This window comes from Watersipora subatra, chromosome 2, assembly GCF_963576615.1.
Source record: "Watersipora subatra chromosome 2, tzWatSuba1.1, whole genome shotgun sequence".
Taxonomy (NCBI): domain Eukaryota; kingdom Metazoa; phylum Bryozoa; class Gymnolaemata; order Cheilostomatida; family Watersiporidae; genus Watersipora; species Watersipora subatra.
In genome coordinates this window covers 28,836,533-28,857,982 of record NC_088709.1, presented here as the reverse complement: position 1 = coordinate 28,857,982, position 21,450 = coordinate 28,836,533, and the positions used below count along the sequence as shown (strand labels likewise).

Here is a 21,450-nt window from a genome sequence, read left to right as displayed (position 1 = left end):
AAAATGCAAATAAAACACTCAAAACAAAAATATTTTCACATAAAGAACATGTTGGTTATTGTCCTAATTTAACAAATGCTTTCAAAAAGCAACAATTAAAAAATAATGCAAGGAAATGTGATTAATTAAAATGTAAAATTAAATACATACAATAGCAGCTAACGCTAGCATTTGCCAGAGAGGGAGATATAAGTTATCGTTCATTACAACAATTGACTTTGTTAAATTTGGATTTTATCAATGTTTTAAAAGACAAACGTAAAAGCAAACCTAAAAGCAAACTTTCATTTTTAACTTAACGTATTTAAAATTTCTTCGGCGTTTGTAGTTAGAAGTTTCTCGCTGGTTAGCTAATTTTTCCCTTGTTTCGCTTTCACGACTAGCCGGCCGTTTTAAGATAATCCTATCTAAAGACGTTTGCCTTTGTCGCCCTTTCAACATGTTGCAATTAGGACGAACGCCAGTGTCGTCACAAAAGATTACTGCACGACCACTAGCCAACCCGTCCGAATGTCTATTTTTATAGTTTTGCTAGATAGCACCGGCCTTTTCATATAGCATCGTTTTAGTTACGCTGTCACCGGCCAATTGTTTATCCAATGCCTCAGCGGTCTCTCCATCAGCGGTTATGAAGATCGCTGCGCCGTTTAGAAACTATGGCCAGTCCTTTTGCAAACTAAATGCCCTGAATATAATCCTTCGGTTTGATAATTGTGGAAGTATTTCTGTCATATTGTTGAGCTAGTTCAATCACGCATACACATTTTGCATATTTTTCAATAATTTTCCGTTTAATATCAACTGTTATCATTCGCTTTTTCTTTGCATTATCTTTCATTTTACTGGCAAACTTTCGGTCAACGCAGAGTACTTTTAATGCACATAATTCTGCACTGAAAATCGCACAAAAAACACGGTACAAAAGTATAACCTGAGAAGTTGAAAAATACAGAGTGATGCTGTTCTCATAAAACACCTCCGGCATACTTGGCAACTGACTCACGTGCTCGTATCTCAAACATGGCTCGTATGTTAGTGCTAAAACTTGCTTAAAAGCTGGCTCGTATCTCAAGTCTCTCGTACGTTGGAGCACTCGTAAGTTGAAGTATTACTGTATTAATTTTTTCATTCATTCATTGTAATTTGAAGGCAAGGAACAAGTTCAGCAGATATTTGTTGTACAACCAAGTAACCCGGCCTCGTCAATGAACCCAGCCCTTTATAGTCCCGCTCCTCAGCCAGGCCCGCTACCTCAGGCCAGGTACCCGCCTCAACCTATCAGTCAAGTACAGAATCGAGGTGAGCTAAACTCAAATAGAATGCAGTGAAGCATCGACTTCCTGACTCTTCAACATACAATTTTTTTACATATCATGTAAAATTAGGATGTTTAGCTGTCGCACGCTCTATGAGAGCTCCCAAATGAGTCGTCAATATGTATTTGCATAATAAAGTCATGATGAAGTAAGGCGGCTGAGTAGTGTAGTGGTTAATGTGTTGGTCCCTATCTTGGAGTAACAAAGTTCAATTCCTATGATAAGCAATTGTTTTTTTAAGCTTTTAAGGTGGCTCCAGACAAATGGATGGACACTGCTCTTGTTATAGTAAAGACGTGAATTATTTTTTATTCACTAATTGCATAATCAATACTATTGGTTCCTTTAATTCAGACATTTATTCAGTTTCTATTTGGTATCAAGTTCTCTGCAATAATGAGTGAAAGGGTTTGTGCCTTTTGTTCTAAAGGTGAAAAGTATATAAAACAAAATAATGTAAATAAAGAAGCTGAAATAATTTTAAGTTGTTTCAGTTTATAGTTTAACATTTGATGTCCCAGTTTCTTGAACATTGCAGTTTTATAAATCAGTACATATGCGCGCAGTTCTCCTTCACACAGTTTAGTTCTACAGTAGGTTTAGCAGTTTTAAAACCATGGATTCATATTAGCTGTCTTAGAATCCATGGTAATACTAATTTTAATACTATTTTAATACTTTTTTAATCCGCTAATACTCATACTAGCTGTCTTAGAGTATTAGAAGGGATTAAAAAAGTGAAACAGCGACATTTTTTAGATTTAAATAACACGTAAAACGAAAACATAAGCCCAGACCTTTTATTCCTGTCAAGTAGTCAGCATGAGAAGAAAAGTAAAGACAAGGTAATTCAAATGAGTAAATGGTGAGAGACTGTCTGCTAATTATAGATAAATATTTAAAGAAATATCGAATGTGAAAGAAAAAGAATATAAGATCTTTTAATTTAAGTTTTATATAGTCTGAGACGAGGTGCTTGTTGCTATGGTGACCTCTACCCAAGTTATCTCCCATATTGCAAAGGCTGCATCGCTGTCTGCTTGCTTTTAAAGTGACAATAAATAATTTTTTATTGCTTGTTTTTTTCTAGTATTTTATTCAGTTTTTTTTACAAAAGCATTAATTAATTTTTCAGACTTTTACCTAGTGCTATATGATGCATTTTTAAAAATTTTATGTTTACCAAAAGTTTTTATCATTCTTGCGGTTTTTGAACAAATTACATGTAATTAAAACACAAATTTTTTCAACAAGTTATTTCCTTTAGTATTTCACACATAACATCCATGTATAATGCATGAATGGACAGCCAATGAGGCCTGTCATAGCATGTAACATGTGAATGGACAGCCAATGAGGCCTGTCATAGCATGTAACATGTTAATGAACAGCCAATGAGGCCTGTCATAGCATGTAACAAGTGAATGACCAGCCAATGAGGCCTGTCATAGCATGTAACATGTAAATGGACAGCCAATGAAGCCTGTTATAGCATGTAACATGTGAATGGACAGCCAATGAGGCCTGTCATAGCATATAACATATGAATGGACAGCCGATGAGGCCTTTCATAGCATATAACATGCAAATGAATAGCCAATGAGGCCTGTCATAGCATGTAACAAGTGAATGACCAGCCAATGAGGCCTGTCATAGCATGTAACATATGAATGGACAGCCAATGAGGCATTTCATAGCATGTAACATGTAAATGGACAGCCGATGAGGCCTGTCATAGCATGTAACATGTGAATGGACAGCCGATGAGGCCTGTCATAGCATGTAACATGTAAATGGACAGCCAATGAGGCCTGTTATAGCATGTAACATGTGAATGGACAGCCAATGAGGCCTGTCGTAGCATGTAACATATGAATGGACAGCCAATGAGGCTTTTCATAGCATGTAACATGTGAATGAACAGCCAATTAGGTCTGTCATAGCATGTAACATGTGAATGGACAGCCAACGATTTTTTGCATAGTATGTAATATGATAATGCAAAGCAAATAATGTCTCACGCAACATGTAATTTGGAGATGGACAGCCAGTGATGTTTCACATAACATGTCATCTTTGGATGAACAGCCAATTATTTCTCCTATAACATATGACAAGAGGATGGACAGCCAATGATTGTTCACGTAGCATAAATTTAGTTGTGGACTGCAAGTGATTTGCTATAGTAGCACTGAACCATAAATATATCTTGTATTAAATAAAATATTTAGCTATATACAACATATTATCATCATGTATAATAATAAGTTGTCAATAAGCTTATCCACAGAATATCAATATGGTGATAAACAGACAATGATCTAACATGTACTGCGCATATATATGAACGCTAGCTGTGCTACCCCGCATTGCCCGGGTATTAAAAATCAGCTTATAAACAATGATAAGTAATGAGAGTTGCCTACCCCTTGCTATTAGCCTGGCAGATTGCCAATGGAAAATTTTAGTAAGCTAACTAATGACAATCACTTACACAATCACCTTGGGTGGTATGCAAAGCCATTGGGAATGTGCTCTCATATAGTGACTTGTATGGGCAAGTGAACAACTCAATCTCTGTGGCCTATTGGGTAGGGTGTCAGACTGGTGAACGGTAGGGTTTGAGATCAAATCTTCTTTGGTATGAAATGTTATTCCAAAATTTTAATAGCTTTAGCTGGAATACAGACAGACATACAACCTAAAACATACTCTGAGAATTATATATATAAATAAAATATTACTGATGTATATTTTACTCTTTGTGTTATGTACTCTACTACTGGCATCTTATTTAACTGGAAGCACCAACATCAACTAATGGAATGTACCAGGTAACGATCGTGCAAGCAACATGCAATACCTGTCGTCGTTTGATTTGTATAACTGAATGTTTGAAAATTTTTACTGTCCAGTACATTTCATACCCAAATCTCATTTTATTTTCAACAGTTCTCCATTATGGTGTCAGTTTGGATCAGTTTAGATCAGCTCTTTGTAAATTCATATATTCAATTATTGATTACCAGTAGGTTCACTCACTCCGTTAGTTTTAAAGATCTGCGTCTAAAACCTTTCTGCAGATTTATTCGTCATCGAAACATTAATTTTTGGTTATTTACTAATCTTAATCTTGATTTAATAAAATTAGTAAAACAAAACTATTGAACCCCCCAAGTTGACAAGAAGTAACAGCCGAGCTACCTAACTAGCGAATAACCAAACAAACAGGAGGCCGCTACAGATCATCCATTCAAAGAACAGAATTTTAATAGTTTTATGTTGACTGCAGCATCTCTATCATCGTTTCATGTTCAGCCATCAGTTGCCGTTTTGCAGGGTTTGTGAACAGCCACCTTGTGGTGGCTCCTGTGGTAGTCGGTGTTCCAATGCTCGGAGAGAGTCCAGTAGGCATGACGTGTCCAGTGTGCCGCCATCAAATCTTAACTTGCACGAGGAACACCACCGGCGGCATGACTTGGCTTATTTGCTTCCTGCTCTTCTTCTTTGGGTGAGGCTCTCTTGTGATCATTTGGGTGAAGGTACATATACCTATACCGTAAGTCCTTATGCTCAAGCCGCGCGGCCTGTTGTTGGGCGCGGCTTCTGATTCAAGGTCATAAGCCGCGGCTAAAGCCAAGTTTTTAAAACTTACATGGTGCTCAGGGCGGCTTCTCGATAAATGCGGTCTCTGCTCAGTTCCGCGCTATAACCATAGAATCGCAGTCATGATGCACTTTTATGTACGAGGTTTTGGCGACCTACTCGTTTATGTTCAAGGTCATGTTAATGGAATACTTTAGAATAAAGAAGAATTTACTGCTCATATTTAACTCACCACACTCATAGGTAATTAACACCTTTTCATTCTTGACCGGCATCTTTCCATAAACGTGAAGCCCTCTAACAGTGCAATAAAAATCTAGCTGAGACATGGCAAATGAGTTATTGATGCAAGGGTTTAGGAATTTTAATTCGAACTTGGAAGTAAAAGAAATTTCTTTTCATGTGTACAGATGTAGCCTGGTTTCTTATTCAAGAGGACGGGGGTATAGCGAAACCCGTCTTAAAACTCTCGCTCCCGAAGGGGGTCAAGGATGACAAAACCTCAGTCATTAGCCGCGGTGTGTGGGCATACGCGGCTTGTTGGAGGATTATTTTTTCTTTCGTAAGACATCTGTTTTTGAGCACAAGCCGTGCGGTTTGAGCATGAAGACTTACGGTACATATATTTATACATATATCTATACATGTATATATATACATATATATATATATATATATATATATATATATATATATATATATATATATACTAGATGAATGCCTTCTGTTGAAAAACTGCTTATAAAGAGTGGCAGGTAATTTAGTTTGCCTAGGTTTTACCAAGCCTTCTCAAATTAGCAAATTTGGAAAAGGGCCAACCAACAATGGGCAACAGTTAACCAATAAAAGGGCACTAAAATCCAATAAATGGTTTAGATTATAGCTCTTAAAATACTTATTTTATGTGTATTCGAATACACAACTATACTACAAACGTAAATGTTTTGTAAGGTATTAACCACCAAGAAAGGATAAAATTTTGTTCTGAGACTGCTCTATTGTGGTAAATTCTACCACATCAAAAACTTTCTTTTGATGGTGTGTTTATACCAGAATGTCTTATCGGAGTTATCTCCATTTCGTCAACATCTGTTAGTCATAAAACGGTTGTAAAAATGACTTTGTCCCAATCACTGACACAAGATCGGTAAAATGCTGCATACTAGGTTTTCTGTTATTTACGGAGTAAAACTTGGAGTTTACCAACCGTATATCGCAATGTTAATATCAACAAAGATGCCACCAAATGAGCGGAATGAATATTGATGTTGTATTTCATTGGCTAAAAAAGCTGACCTATGTTGTATAGTTAGAGTTTTATGTAGAGGTTTAGTTTAGAGGTTTAGTGTAGTTTTCGCAAAAGCGTATTTCAAATAGTAAACAAACTAAAAGTCATTCCAATTATCTCAGAAGAAACACAACTCCAACAAATAATTTTGGTGCAAATGATACAAAGGCTAACTAGCAAAAATTCATTATTTTCTATTTGCTCTATGACAAGAAAAAGCTCCAACATTAGTTCTCATTCTACATAGCATGACTGAAGTGCCTTTGGCCTGTAATGACACTGCCATATATTCTTGACTACTACATTTCGTGTAGAGAAAGTACAATTGTGAACTTCTTGTCTAATCAAGAGAAAACAACTCCACTGCTAAAGTCATACAGAAATGTTTATGACTGATGTGCAGAGGAATCTACATTAGTATGTATGTACCCACTTGTTATGCTGGCTATTTCGTCAGCTTGATTGTCTACATGTATATGTATTAGAAAAAAGGAAGAAGACGGCAAGAGTATGTAGTCTAAAGAGTACAAGCAACATAATATGTACAAACTGCATAAATAAATCTCCGTTTGTTGTCTGCCTGTCAATCATGTGCTCAGTTATAGCGATAAAGTTTTAAGAACCAAAAATCTGCTTTGTATTGGAATTGAACTCAAAACCTTCAGTTTTGCAGACAGATGTACTATCCATTACACTATGTGTCTGACGGGCTGTACTATGTAATAATTGTGCGCATCGTATATGTACTTGTTACACATGCCAATCTTTTATGTCGACTGATTAAAATAGCACATTTCTCTCTTCAGCTAGCACACTTCTCTCTTCAGCTAGCAAACTTCTCTCTTCAGCTTGCACACTTCTCTCTTCAGCTAGCACACTTCTCTCTTCAGCTTGCACACTTCTCTCTTCAGCTTGCACACTTCTCTCTTCAGCTTGCACACTTCTCTCTTCAGCTAGCACACTTCTCTCTTCAGCTTGCACACTTCTCTCTTCAGCTTGCACACTTCTCTCTTCAGCTTGCACACTTCTCTCTTCAGCTAGCACACTTCTCTCTTCAGCTTGCACACTTCTCTCTTCAGCTTGCACACTTCTCTCTTCAGCTTGCACACTTCTCTCTTCAGCTTGCACACTTCTCTTTTCAGCTAGCACACTTCTCTCTTCAGCTAGCACACTTCTCTCTTCAGCTTGCACACTTCTCTCTTCAGCTAGCACACTTCTCTCTTCAGCTAGCACACTTCTCTCTTCAGCTTGCACACTTCTCTTTTCAGCTTGCACACTTCTCTCTTCAGCTTGCACACTTCTCTTTTCAGCTTGCACACTTCTCTCTTCAGCTTGCACACTTCTCTTTTCAGCTTGCACACTTCTCTCTTCAGCTTGCACACTTCTCTCTTCAGCTTGCACACTTCTCTCTTCAGCTTACAAACTTCTCTCTTCAGCTAGCACACTTCTCTCTTCAGCTTGCACACTTCTCTCTTCAGCTAGCACACTTCTCTCTTCAGCTTGCACACTTCTCTCTTCAGCTTGCACACTTCTCTCTTCAGCTTGCACACTTCTCTCTTCAGCTTGCACACTTCTCTCTTCAGCTTACACACTTCTCTTTTCAGCTAGCACACTTCTCTCTTCAGCTAGCACACTTCTCTCTTCAGCTTGCACACTTCTCTCTTCAGCTAGCACACTTCTCTCTTCAGCTAGCACACTTCTCTCTTCAGCTTGCACACTTCTCTTTTCAGCTTGCACACTTCTCTCTTCAGCTTGCACACTTCTCTCTTCAGCTTGCACACTTCTCTTTTCAGCTTGCACACTTCTCTCTTCAGCTTGCACACTTCTCTTTTCAGCTTGCACACTTCTCTCTTCAGCTTGCACACTTCTCTCTTCAGCTTGCACACTTCTCTCTTCAGCTTGCAAACTTCTCTCTTCAGCTAGCACACTTCTCTCTTCAGCTTGCACACTTCTCTCTTCAGCTTGCACACTTCTCTTTTCAGCTTGCACACTTCTCTCTTCAGCTAGCACACTTCTCTCTTCAGCTTGCAAACTTCTCTCTTCAGCTTGCACACTTCTCTCTTCAGCTTGCAAACTTCTCTCTTCAGCTAGCACACTTCTCTCTTCAGCTTGCACATTTCTCTCTTCAGCTTGCACACTTCTCTCTTCAGCTTGCACACTTCTCTCTTCAGCTTGCACACTTCTCTCTTCAGCTTGCAAACTTCTCTCTTCAGCTTGCACACTTCTCTCTTCAGCTTGCACACTTCTCTCTTCAGCTTGCACACTTCTCTTTTCAGCTTGCACACTTCTCTCTTCAGCTAGCAAACTTCTCTCTTCAGCTTGCACACTTCTCTCTTCAGCTTGCACACTTCTCTCTTCAGCTTGCACACTTCTCTCTTCAGCTTGCACACTTCTCTCTTCAGCTTGCACACTTCTCTCTTCAGCTTGCACACTTCTCTCTTCAGCTTGCACACTTCTCTCTTCAGCTAGCACACTTCTCTCTTCAGCTAGCACACTTCTCTCTTCAGCTTGCACACTTCTCTTTTCAGCTTGCACACTTCTCTCTTCAGCTTGCACACTTCTCTCTTCAGCTTGCACACTTCTCTTTTCAGCTTGCACACTTCTCTCTTCAGCTAGCACACTTCTCTCTTCAGCTTGCAAACTTCTCTCTTCAGCTAGCACACTTCTCTCTTCAGCTAGCACACTTCTCTCTTCAGCTAGCACACTTCTCTCTTCAGCTAGCACACTTCTCTCTTCAGCTTGCACACTTCTCTCTTCAGCTTGCACACTTCTCTCTTCAGCTTGCACACTTCTCTCTTCAGCTTGCACACTTCTCTCTTCAGCTTGCACACTTCTCTCTTCAGCTTGCACACTTCTCTCTTCAGCTTGCAAACTTCTCTCTTCAGCTAGCACACTTCTCTCTTCAGCTAGCACACTTCTCTCTTCAGCTTGCACACTTCTCTCTTCAGCTTGCACACTTCTCTCTTCAGCTTGCACACTTCTCTCTTCAGCTTGCACACTTCTCTCTTCAGCTTGCACACTTCTCTCTTCAGCTTGCACACTTCTCTCTTCAGCTTGCACACTTCTCTCTTCAGCTTGCAAACTTCTCTCTTCAGCTAGCACACTTCTCTCTTCAGCTAGCACACTTCTCTCTTCAGCTTGCACACTTCTCTCTTCAGCAAGCACACTTCTCTCTTCAGCTTGCACACTTCTCTCTTCAGCTTGCACACTTCTCTCTTCAGCTTGCACACTTCTCTCTTCAGCTAGCACACTTCTCTCTTCAGCTAGCACACTTCTCTCTTCAGCTTGCACACTTCTCTCTTCAGCTAGCAAACTTCTCTCTTCAGCTTGCACACTTCTCTCTTCAGCTTGCACACTTCTCTCTTCAGCTTGCACACTTCTCTCTTCAGCTAGCACACTTCTCTCTTCAGCTAGCACACTTCTCTCTTCAGCTTGCACACTTCTCTTTTCAGCTTGCACACTTCTCTCTTCAGCTTGCACACTTCTCTCTTCAGCTTGCACACTTCTCTTTTCAGCTTGCACACTTCTCTCTTCAGCTAGCAAACTTCTCTCTTCAGCTAGCAAACTTCTCTCTTCAGCTTGCACACTTCTCTCTTCAGCTTGCACACTTCTCTCTTCAGCTTGCACACTTCTCTCTTCAGCTTGCACACTTCTCTCTTCAGCTTGCAGACTTCTCTCTTCAGCTAGCACACTTCTCTCTTCAGCTAGCACACTTCTCTCTTCAGCTTGCACACTTCTCTCTTCAGCTTGCACACTTCTCTCTTCAGCTTGCACACTTCTCTCTTCAGCTTGCACACTTCTCTCTTCAGCTTGCACACTTCTCTCTTCAGCTTGCACACTTCTCTCTTCAGCTAGCACACTTCTCTCTTCAGCTTGCACACTTCTCTCTTCAGCTTGCACACTTCTCTCTTCAGTTAGCACACTTCTCTCTTCAGCTTGCACACTTCTCTCTTCAGCTTGCACACTTCTCTCTTCAGCTTGCACACTTCTCTCTTCAGCTAGCACACTTCTCTCTTCAGCTTGCACACTTCTCTCTTCAGCTTGCACACTTCTCTCTTCAGTTAGCACACTTCTCTTTTCAGCTTGCACACTTCTCTCTTCAGCTTGCACACTTCTCTCTTCAGCTTGCACACTTCTCTCTTCAGCTTGCACACTTCTCTCTTCAGCTTGCACACTTCTCTCTTCAGCTAGCACACTTCTCTCTTCAGCTAGCACACTTCTCTCTTCAGCTTGCACACTTCTCTCTTCAGCTTGCACACTTCTCTCTTCAGCTTGCACACTTCTCTCTTCAGCTTGCACACTTCTCTCTTCAGCTAGCACACTTTCTGATCATGATTGCGTAAGAGATCCGGACACAATCTTTTCTCCAAATGCTGGTTTCAGAGAGAGAAACATGGATTTTACTATAAACTAAGCTAGCCTGAGTTACACAAGTTCATTGGAAAAAGAAACTTTGCCGATTGAAAATAAACGTTCTATGCACAAACTATTTTATCCCTCGTGTATCGTAAACCAAACCTGAAGTAGAAAGCTTTGTATCAAGCAGCCTTATTTATATTGAAGTACTAAAGAAGGATGCACCTAAAGTGTCTCTTTACATTACCTAAAACCTGATTCACACTAAATGATAACAGTGTTCACACTAACTCAAACCCATTCACATTTTCATCAGAGAATATTCTGTGGCATAGCATTCTCATTATATAATGTAACTGTGGTAGTGATGAAACGCTAATCCCGCAGCAACTGTCATGAATGAAAATATAGATCAAGCGATCTTAAATGACCGATCACAAATTGTACACATTGCACAGACTGCTACATATGCTCTTCTAACCATCGGATAGTTTGACAGCGGCACTCTTTTCTGACGTGTCCGCGTTGCTTCAACAATGCTATTGGTTTAGGATGCACATGGCCGATGAATATTTGCTGAGAAAACAACCCCGACATGCGGCGATATAGCGTGAACAAGCCAGAATGTAAATGTGTTGTTCAACCCAACAATGGCGGCTTAGCATAACATACAAGTCAAGATGCTGTAATAGTGCATGAGTAGGCTTCCACTGGCTTCCATTGCATTGACATCCTGAAATCTATCTTATGTCAATATTTGTACAGTACTGACAAGTCAGTAGAGCAACATTATACAACTTAAAGGTTTACACAGCGGATGACGGCTGACATCAATGCTTTGATAGCATCAACCATGAGAGCTTATAATATAAGCTCCATAAACTCCACACATATATTATATGTGTGCTTGTTTCTTAGCAGCTTTGTTAGCATCAAGTAATGATTAAATCTTTTAACATGATGAGACTCCAATTATAGAAAGCTTTTAGTGATTCATAAGAATATAACAAGACCAGCAAAAACAGCGTTTTTGAGACAGTAGTAGTTAAAGTAGTATTAGTAGTTAAAGTAGTTAAAGTAATACTCGCTAATGATGCCACACCCGACCGTCAAGATTATACGGGGGCTACCTTAAGTCTGACTAAGCTGGACCGAAGACTGGCCCTGACGAATTTGGACCGAACACAGGCCCGTAGAATCAGACCGAATACTGGTCTCGTAGGATCAGACCGAATACTGGCCTCGTAGGATCAGACCGAATACTGGCCTCGTAGGATCAGACCGAATACTGGCCTCGTAGGATCAGACCGAATACTGGCCTCGTAGGATCAGACCGAATACTGGCCTCGTAGGATCAGACCGAATACTGGCCTCGTAGGATCAGACCGAATACTGGCCTCGTAGGATCAGACCGAATGCTGGCCTCGTAACATGGTTGCCGGTATACCCCGACACGGTAACTCCTGAACAAAACTCTTGGAAGTTAGAGTTACTCGGCTACAGGCATGAAATTATCCAACTATCATTAAATGTCTAGTTCCTATTAGTTGGCAGAACACTTGTCTGGCTGAGGTGGTGCACTAGCGTGGATGCAGCTGTGGTTCGCTGTCTAATACCACGTGCCTACGCACAGCGTTACAGACTCGCCAAATCTGTCTGTCGTCCCTCGAAGCCTTGTGTAGCTGCAGCTATGAAACGCAGTCTTAAGCCACGGCTTATGAGGAGAAGACAAAACAAATAAAGCTAGCGCTCCCTACTAGATAGTCTGCTATGAATCAAGTAACAACACCTTGAGAAAGCGTCAAAGTTTATTCACAAATATCAGCACAAAGCACAACACGAGCAGAACGCTCTAACAACACGATTGCATGTCCTTATATACACACAAAAATGGCCAAAACTAAGATAATTGGTTAAAATAATATAGGTCAATTTTACTGACTGTAATTGGTTACACGCATGGATAAGACAGCAAAACGATAAGATCCAGTCAAATCTTACCACAAAAGTTAGCGCAAAACAAACAAAACGAGTGTCTATTACCTCCGCTTTACAAGTCCTCTCTCCGATACGCCCGCTTATTACCCATAAATACCGTAAGCTAGTTCTAACATGCTAATTCTAATGCTCCTCCAAAGCGAGTAGTCTTCGCGATCTGACCTGACCCTCGTGATCGACTCGGACTATAACCTTTAGTTTCGAGCTGACTCTCCCCCAAAGGGCCCTTTTCAGGGCCACCACCTTGTACAAGAGAGTTGTTCATCTGGCTATGAGCGTTTACTTCACTACCCCCGACAAGAACTGAATTCTGTCCCAGAATAGCTACTTCTTTGTCGACCGGAAACATCTCCTGAGCCTTACACAGGTCCAAGTGGAACTCATCTAGGTATCTGGGTCGACAAGACTTCCTCTTTCCTCGGGGTGACTTCCACACCTGCTGTCTCTGAACGGCACTTGCGACCTGGCGGCCTATGTCATGGCTTTCTTGGGTGTCTTCATTTGTATCTGATTGAGCTGGAGTTTCCTCCATTTGCGATTGTTCCCCTCCCTGCCATAGCCGGATACGTCCTTCGTGTTGAACGGATAGCTTGCCGTTTCGGCTCATCTCGTAACTCTGATATGGAAGCACTGCCGTAATGTGGTATGGACCAATGTATTTGGGCTGAAGTTTTTGGCCCCTCCCAGTAGGTTTATAGAAGGATTTCAACCACACCTTATCCCCAACCATATATTTTGATGGTTCTTCACTATCTGAGACTCGAGGCATTAGCTGTTTCCTTCGAAGTTTTTCTCCAGCTATTTGTAAACGCTCCTGGAGTTGCTGGGCATAATCTTCTTGCAACACGGATTCCTCCCGTCCTTCATGGAGTAGATCAGGTGGTAGTCGCGTTTCTCTTCCGAGCATCAAATAATTCGGTGTTTCTTCTGTCATCCGGTGGGGCGTGGCACGTAGGGTTCTCATAATTTGTGGCAAAAGCTCATCCCATTCTCGATGCTCTGAATCACGCAATAGGGCACGCAGGGAATTCCCTACCGTTCGGTTTAATCTTTCTACCACTGAGTTCCCTTGTGGGTGATAAGGTGCCGTCTTGGTCTTCGTACAGTTCCAGAGCTTGCAGCATTCCGCTAGCAGCTGGGACTGAAATTGCGCCCCCTGGTCGCTGTGTAATGTTTCAGGAATGCCGAAATATGAGAACACCCGTTCATCCAGTATTTTAGCCACGGTGGAAGCTTTGCCATCTTTAATCGGAATGGCATCATACCATCTGGTAAAATGGTCTGCCAGCACTAATATTTGCGTATTTCCTGCTTCTGTCTCAGGGAGCGGTCCGCACAAATCTACAGCAACCACTTGCCAAGGCCGGCCTGCCGTTAGATGATTCTTGGGGTGGAAGTGGCGATGGCGAGCTACCTTGGCTTGTTGACACGCTGTACATGACGCCACAAATCTTCGGATGTCTCCCGTCATACCAGGCCAATACCATTGTCGACGAATAGCTAGTAGGGTTTTGTTGACTCCCAGGTGTGCCTGGTTATGATTTTCAGTCATGATTGGCAACCGCCGTTCCTGAGGGCACACAGTTTGGTGACTTCTATGGCGCCCATCTGGCAATTTGATCTGCAGAGCCCCGTTTGGGCCTATCTCCAAAAATTCTTTTCTTGACCACAATTTGAGAGTTTCTGCCGATGCATGTTTTTCATCAATAGCACCTGATGATTTCACGGCCTGTAAGACTGGTCCAATGTGTGGGTCAGCCAATTGTTCGGAGGTTATTTTTGACTTATGAATCTCTGGGTTGTCTAAGGCACTCAACTTAATCTCCCCTGTCAACCTAGCACATTGCTTGCAGTCTTGACACTCTTGGCGACTCAATCCATCAGCGTTGTTGTGCTTGCGACCGGAACGATGAGTCAATGAAAAGTCGAATTCTGACAGTGTTTCCATCCAACGTGCAAGTTGACCAGTTGGAACAGAGGTTCGTAAAAGCCAGAGAAGTGAGGCATGGTCCGTCCGTATCTCAAACTTCCTGCCGTATAGTTGTGGCCGGAAATGGTTTACTGCCTTGACTATGGCCAGAAGCTCCTTGCGGGTGACACAATAGTTCATTTCTTCCGGGGAAAACATTTTGGAGTAGTAGGCGACAACCTTCTCACCTTCCTTTTGCTTTTGGGAGAGAACAGCTCCAGTTCCCACCTGACTGGCATCTGTGTCCAAAATAAAGGGTAAGGTGTAATCCGGGTAAGCTAAAATAGGAGCTGATGTCAGCTTCTCTTTGAGTATATCAAATGCTCTTTGACAATTTTCATCCCAACGGAACTTTGCCTCCCGTTTACAAAGTTGACTGAGTGGCCTTTGGAGTTCGGAGAACCCGGCAATAAACCGACGATAGTACCCGCAAGTTCCCAGAAAAGCCCGCACATCAGTCTTGTGCTGCGGTACTGGCCAATTTCTAACAGCTGCAACCTTCTCTTGGTCTGTTGCCACCCCATCTGCACTGACAACATGTCCCAGGTAGTTTACTTGTTTTGCAAAAAGCGTACATTTGCTCGGCTTCAATTTCAGCCCCGCAGCCTTCAGTCGGGTGAATACTTCTTCCAACCTACTGAGATGGCTGTCCAAATCTTTGGAAAACACGATTATATCATCCAGATATATAAGCAGAGTTCGCCAGTGTAGCCCTCGCAGTACTCGTTCCATTAATCTTTCAAATGTCGATGGAGCTGAGGTTAGACCAAAGGGGAGGACTTGCCATTCCCACAAACCAGAACGTGTGGCGAAGGCTGCCTTCTCTCGAGCTCCCTTAGCTAGCCCCACCTGCCAATATCCGGATGTCAAGTCCAAGGTGCTAAACAAGCGGCTCCCGCCAAGAGCATCCAGACTGTCGTCTATGCGCGGAAGGGGGTAAGCATCTTTTTGTGTGACCTCATTTAGCTTACGATAGTCGACGCAAAAGCGCCAACTGCCATCTCTTTTTTTTACCAGCACCACTGGAGAGCTCCATGCACCATGACCTTCCTTGACCAGGCCATGTGCTTTTAGTTCTTCGACTTGCTTTTCAATCTCTTCCTCTTGCACAGGCCCATGTCTATACGGTCTTTGTTTGATAGGCCTAGCTCCAGTGCTGAGATTTATGTCATGTTGTACAACATCTGTTCGACCCAGATCAAATTTCTCTCTGCTAAATACTGCGTGATGTTTGCTGAGCAGATTCCTTGCTTTTACGGATCCTTCTTGATCCAGACCTTCACACCATCTGCAGACGATATCCTCCCAGTTTTTGTCTGATATGGCTGGGGTGGCCATGTCTAGGCTTTCTATTGCTTGTACTGCTGTACAAACCGCAATCCGTTTGCCCGCAGGAATGGTCACTGGATGATCGCTATAGTTCATCACCCGTATGGGTAAGAGCTGCCCATTAGGGCGGTGCAACGAGCTAGCCACTACCACTCCTGGGGCTGCTTGAGTGGTTTCAATACACCCAGCCCCATGTACCCAGACACGATTTAGTCGGGCCTGTATGACCAATTCCGTTTGCGGAGGAATCCTGCTTGCGTGTCTGGCTTGTACCCCGACCTGTAAGGGTTCTCCCTCTTTTGAGCAACAGCTGACTTTGATACCATCGCATTGGAACTGGCAAGTTTTAAAGTCGATTGAGCTGTCATGCTCCTGGAAAAAGTTGAGCCCCAATAAGGCGTGGTTGTTGATGTCCGCCACCCAGAATGGTGCACTTACTTGTAGACGACCCAGCTTAAAGGTTAGTGTTGTGACCCCATCTAACCGGATCTCCTCCCCATTAGCGAGCACCCCGCGACCTCGGGTGGGCGATACCGGTGTGTAACAACTTCGTGGCAAGGTCTCCAGCACCGCGGTTGGAATGACGGATTGTGTACAACCACTGTCGAGTAGCATGGGCATAGTTTTGTTCTCAAACCTGGTAGGAACAAATAGAGCAGATGTGTGCCCTCCAATGTTAAATACAATAGTTTGCCGGATAGGGTCCTGTTCAGCAGGGCTCAGGCTTGACCCTGCTGAACATTGCCGTTTTCCGCTTGCAGCTTTGGGGCCGGTCTAGGCATGGTCGGACAACTCCTGGCCATATGCCCAGTCTTTTGGCAACGGTAGCATGTAATTGGTGTACGCCTGGGCTGTATCTGTGTTAAGGCAGCGCTCAGCTGCTTTTGCATTTGCGCCTGCGAAGCTACCATTTGCTCAATTAAGGCGGCCTGAGCTGCAACTTCCTTCCGCAGGCAACTCACTTCATCTGTCTCGACCTGGCTTATGCGATTGGGTCCTCCAAAATTTAGCTCCCCAAACGACTGTACAAGCTCAACCACCTCTTCATAACTATCAGGAGTACGATGGCGCAGCTCCCATAAAAGCGGCTGACATCCCGATGGCAACGCATTGGTAAGTTCCTTAATGGCTCTTTTCTCTTGCTGTGTATCATCCAGCTCCGGAAAAGCTTTTTCTACCAATTTGCGCACATAAGCAGCAAATTCATGAACATTGTCATTCGCCTTCCACTTCAATGATTTCAATAGCTTCACTGCGCTATCTTCACTCAAACGGTAGCGGGAGGTTAACTGAGTACACATCCCCTCGAAGGATGTTGCTGTTAGTCCCTTTTTAGCAGGCCCCGATATCGCCATCTGAAATCTAATAGCAGCTTCTGGCTCCTCCCACTGCATTAACTGTGCAACTCGCGTGAACTGGTGTATAAATGTATCGACATCGGAGGTCCCATCAAACGTAGGTGTAGGTAGATTTGCCCTTTTTGATGCCTTCATTAGGTGTACAGTTTCTTCCGCCATATGATTCACATCAGCTGCTATGGCTCCCATCTGTCTTGTAATCGAGCTATTTCCAATAGCTGCCCTGGTTCGCGATGATATTGGTGAGGCTTGGGGTGTCGACATCCTCCTTTTTTTATGTGGGTTCTCTGATCTTTCTTCAGCAAGATCCCACTGCTGCCACCAATAAAGTAATACTCGCTAATGATGCCACACCCGACCGTCAAGATTATACGGGGGCTACCTTAAGTCTGACTAAGCTGGACCGAAGACTGGCCCTGACGAATTTGGACCGAACACAGGCCCGTAGAATCAGACCGAATACTGGTCTCGTAGGATCAGACCGAATACTGGCCTCGTAGGATCAGACCGAATACTGGCCTCGTAGGATCAGACCGAATACTGGCCTCGTAGGATCAGACCGAATACTGGCCTCGTAGGATCAGACCGAATACTGGCCTCGTAGGATCAGACCGAATACTGGCCTCGTAGGATCAGACCGAATACTGGCCTCGTAGGATCAGACCGAATGCTGGCCTCGTAACATGGTTGCCGGTATACCCCGACACGGTAACTCCTGAACAAAACTCTTGGAAGTTAGAGTTACTCGGCTACAGGCATGAAATTATCCAACTATCATTAAATGTCTAGTTCCTATTAGTTGGCAGAACACTTGTCTGGCTGAGGTGGTGCACTAGCGTGGATGCAGCTGTGGTTCGCTGTCTAATACCACGTGCCTACGCACAGCGTTACAGACTCGCCAAATCTGTCTGTCGTCCCTCGAAGCCTTGTGTAGCTGCAGCTATGAAACGCAGTCTTAAGCCACGGCTTATGAGGAGAAGACAAAACAAATAAAGCTAGCGCTCCCTACTAGATAGTCTGCTATGAATCAAGTAACAACACCTTGAGAAAGCGTCAAAGTTTATTCACAAATATCAGCACAAAGCACAACACGAGCAGAACGCTCTAACAACACGATTGCATGTCCTTATATACACACAAAAATGGCCAAAACTAAGATAATTGGTTAAAATAATATAGGTCAATTTTACTGACTGTAATTGGTTACACGCATGGATAAGACAGCAAAACGATAAGATCCAGTCAAATCTTACCACAAAAGTTAGCGCAAAACAAACAAAACGAGTGTCTATTACCTCCGCTTTACAAGTCCTCTCTCCGATACGCCCGCTTATTACCCATAAATACCGTAAGCTAGTTCTAACATGCTAATTCTAATGCTCCTCCAAAGCGAGTAGTCTTCGCGATCTGACCTGACCCTCGTGATCGACTCGGACTATAACCTTTAGTTTCGAGCTGACTCTCCCCCAAAGGGCCCTTTTCAGGGCCACCACCTTGTACAAGAGAGTTGTTCATCTGGCTATGAGCGTTTACTTCATAGTATTAGTAGTTAAAGTACTATTAGTAGTTAAAGCACTATAAGTAGTTGAAGCACTATTAGTAGATTAGTAGTTAAAGTAGTATTAGTAGTTAAAGTACTATTAGTAGTTAAAGTACTATTAGTAGTTAAAGCACTATTAGTAGTTAAAACACTATTAGTAGTTGGAGCACTATGAATAATTAAAGTACTATTAGTAGTTAAATCACTATTAGTAGTTAAAGTACTATTAGTAGTTAAAGCACTATTAGTAGTTAAAGTACTATTAGTAGTTAAGGTACTATTAGTAGTTTAAGCACTATTAGTAGTTAAAGTACTATTAATAGTTGAAGTACTATTAGTAGTTAAAGCACTACTAGTAGTTAAAGTACTATTAGTAGTTAAAGGACTATTAGTAGTTAAGGTACTATTAGTAGTTAAAGCACTATTAGTAGTTTAAGCCCTATTAGTAGTTAAAGTACTGTTAGTAGTTAAAGTACTATTAGTAGTTGAAGAACTATTAGTAGTTAAAGTACCATTAGTAGTTAAAGTACTATTAGTAGTTAAAGCACTATTAGTAGTTGAAGCACTATTAGTAGTTAAAGTATTATTAGTAGTTGAAATGCTATTAGTAGTTAAAGTACTATTAGTAGTAAAAGTACTATTAGTAGTTAAAGTACTATTAGTAGTTAAGGTACTATTAGTAGTTAAAGTATTATTAGTAGTTGAAGCACTATTAGTAGTTTAAGCACTATTAGTAGTTAAAGCACTATTAGTAGTTAAAGTACTATTATTAGTTAAAGTACAATAAGTAGTTAAAGCACTATAAGTAGTTAAAGCACTATTATTAGTTAAAGTACAATAAGTAGTTAAAGCACTATAAGTAGTTAAAGCACTATTAGTAGATTAGAAGTTAAGGTACTATTAGTAGTTAAAGAACTATTAGTAGTTAAAGTACTATTAGTAGTTGAAGTATTATTAGTAGTTGAAGCACTATTAGTAGTTTAAGCACTATTAGTAGGTAAAGCACTGTTAGTAGTTGAAGCGTTATTAGTAGTTAAATTACTATTAGTAGTTAAAGTACTATTAGTAGTTTAAGTATTATTAGTAGTTAAGGTACTATTAGTTGTGCCTATTGCGCAATTATTAAAAATGCTAGATAAGGAAATATATGAAGCTTCCATTTGCATTTTCTTTACTGCGCAGCATTTTTAGTGATATGTTCAGATTTATGCTAAATCTAGTAAAGCAAATTGTATAATAACTGAGCTAGTTTTTATTTTTGTTTTCAAATTTGTTAATAGGTTTTGGATCTGCTCTCTTATACCCTTTTGTGTGCCAGCTGTCATGGATGTAGTCCACTACTGCCCCACCTGCCGTGCTGATCTTGGTAGACTAAGGCGTCTCTAGTCATGGATCTCAAACCTAATCTCAGCAGGATTTTTTGCATGTTGAACCTGCGATTTGGTAACAATGGGAAAGTTGTTATTCAGCATAAAATTGAGGTGTTTGAGGTAATGGTTACCTATATTGATTCAGTTTAATACATGAATACAAATGTAAATACATATTATTATATTGATAAATGTTATTTTTATAACTATTTTTTTGCAGTGTCCATTGTATTTTGTACGGTATTTCATAGGTCTCACAAGACTATATTTATTGATGAGTAGTTCCTGAAAGCTGATTGGTCACTTTGATAAATCTTTTCAATACAATTCTCTTTTCAATATTGCTTGCATTGTTTTTGGGTTGTGTAAATTTGATTACCTAAATCTAAAACCACCAAATAGCTGTCCTCTTAAAAGGCAGCTTTTATTTGAATATTGAAGTGAATAATTTGTGTCTGTTGTTTTGTATCACGATTAATTGCTTGGCAGAGTTTGTTATAAAACACTATGTATTTATTAAAGTTCATCAACCATTGTATGTGATGATCTACCAATTACACTGCTGCCTAAATACATTTGTTGTAAACCTTGTGAGGTTTCACTGTAAAGATGTTAGTAGGTTTAGTTAAAGCAACTCTTTATTAGTGTTGCACTCTACTGTTTAGTTGTCATTAAATTTTAGAGCATTTTAATAAATCTAGCAATTTGTTCAGGGGTATTTGAACAACCAAATAAGAAAAAAAGCAGAAAAAACAGCAATTATCAGGTGTAGAACTTACGGTGTGCATGCTTCATTAAAAAATAAGTTTCGATATGGAGAACAGCAAAGATCAAGGTCATACAAGAGAACCATCAGGACAGCTATCCATGCATCATGCAATGTATAGACCAGCCAATTATAATTGGTATATATTTCAACAACTTTGGGTTCCATTCAATCACTCAATAATTTGTGTAAACAGAATAACATTGCTATGCAATTAACACTAACTACCAGAGAGCTTTTGGGCTCCATTTGAATTTCCTACATGTAAGGGCTATGCATGTATATGTACATGTAGGTCAACCATAGAGAGTTCAGGTTTCAATTATGTTTCCTTCATAATCATAGAAGAATTACAGTAGTCTATGTGATGGTTTGGGTATTTTAATGTGCTACTTGAAAACCAAGTTATAAAGGCCATTTGAGACTGGTTAGCATGCGCCTCTCAGTGAAGCATTAAAATCTGCGGCCTTAAATATATGCAAACTGTGACCACTAAATTTAAACTCAAATTAAAAATAATTTGCACATATTAGAATATATAAAAACTGTTAATA

At 41.1% G+C, this 21,450-nt stretch overlaps 1 protein-coding gene and 1 pseudogene across 1 annotated transcript in view; one reads left to right on the top strand and one right to left on the bottom strand.

Moving 5' to 3' along the window:
* The window catches only part of LOC137388105 (dentin sialophosphoprotein-like), a 39,264-nt gene extending 19,118 nt beyond the window's left edge, over positions 1-20,146 (top strand). Inside the window, exons 5-7 of the mRNA XM_068074617.1 lie at positions 1,150-1,299; positions 4,656-4,827; positions 20,041-20,146. Coding sequence (XP_067930718.1) covers positions 1,150-1,299; positions 4,656-4,827; positions 20,041-20,146 — 428 coding nt within the window. The remainder of the gene's footprint in view (positions 1-1,149; positions 1,300-4,655; positions 4,828-20,040) is intronic.
* Positions 18,788-19,945, bottom strand: LOC137387036 (uncharacterized; annotated as a pseudogene).
* Positions 20,147-21,450: the final 1,304 nt, after the last annotated feature.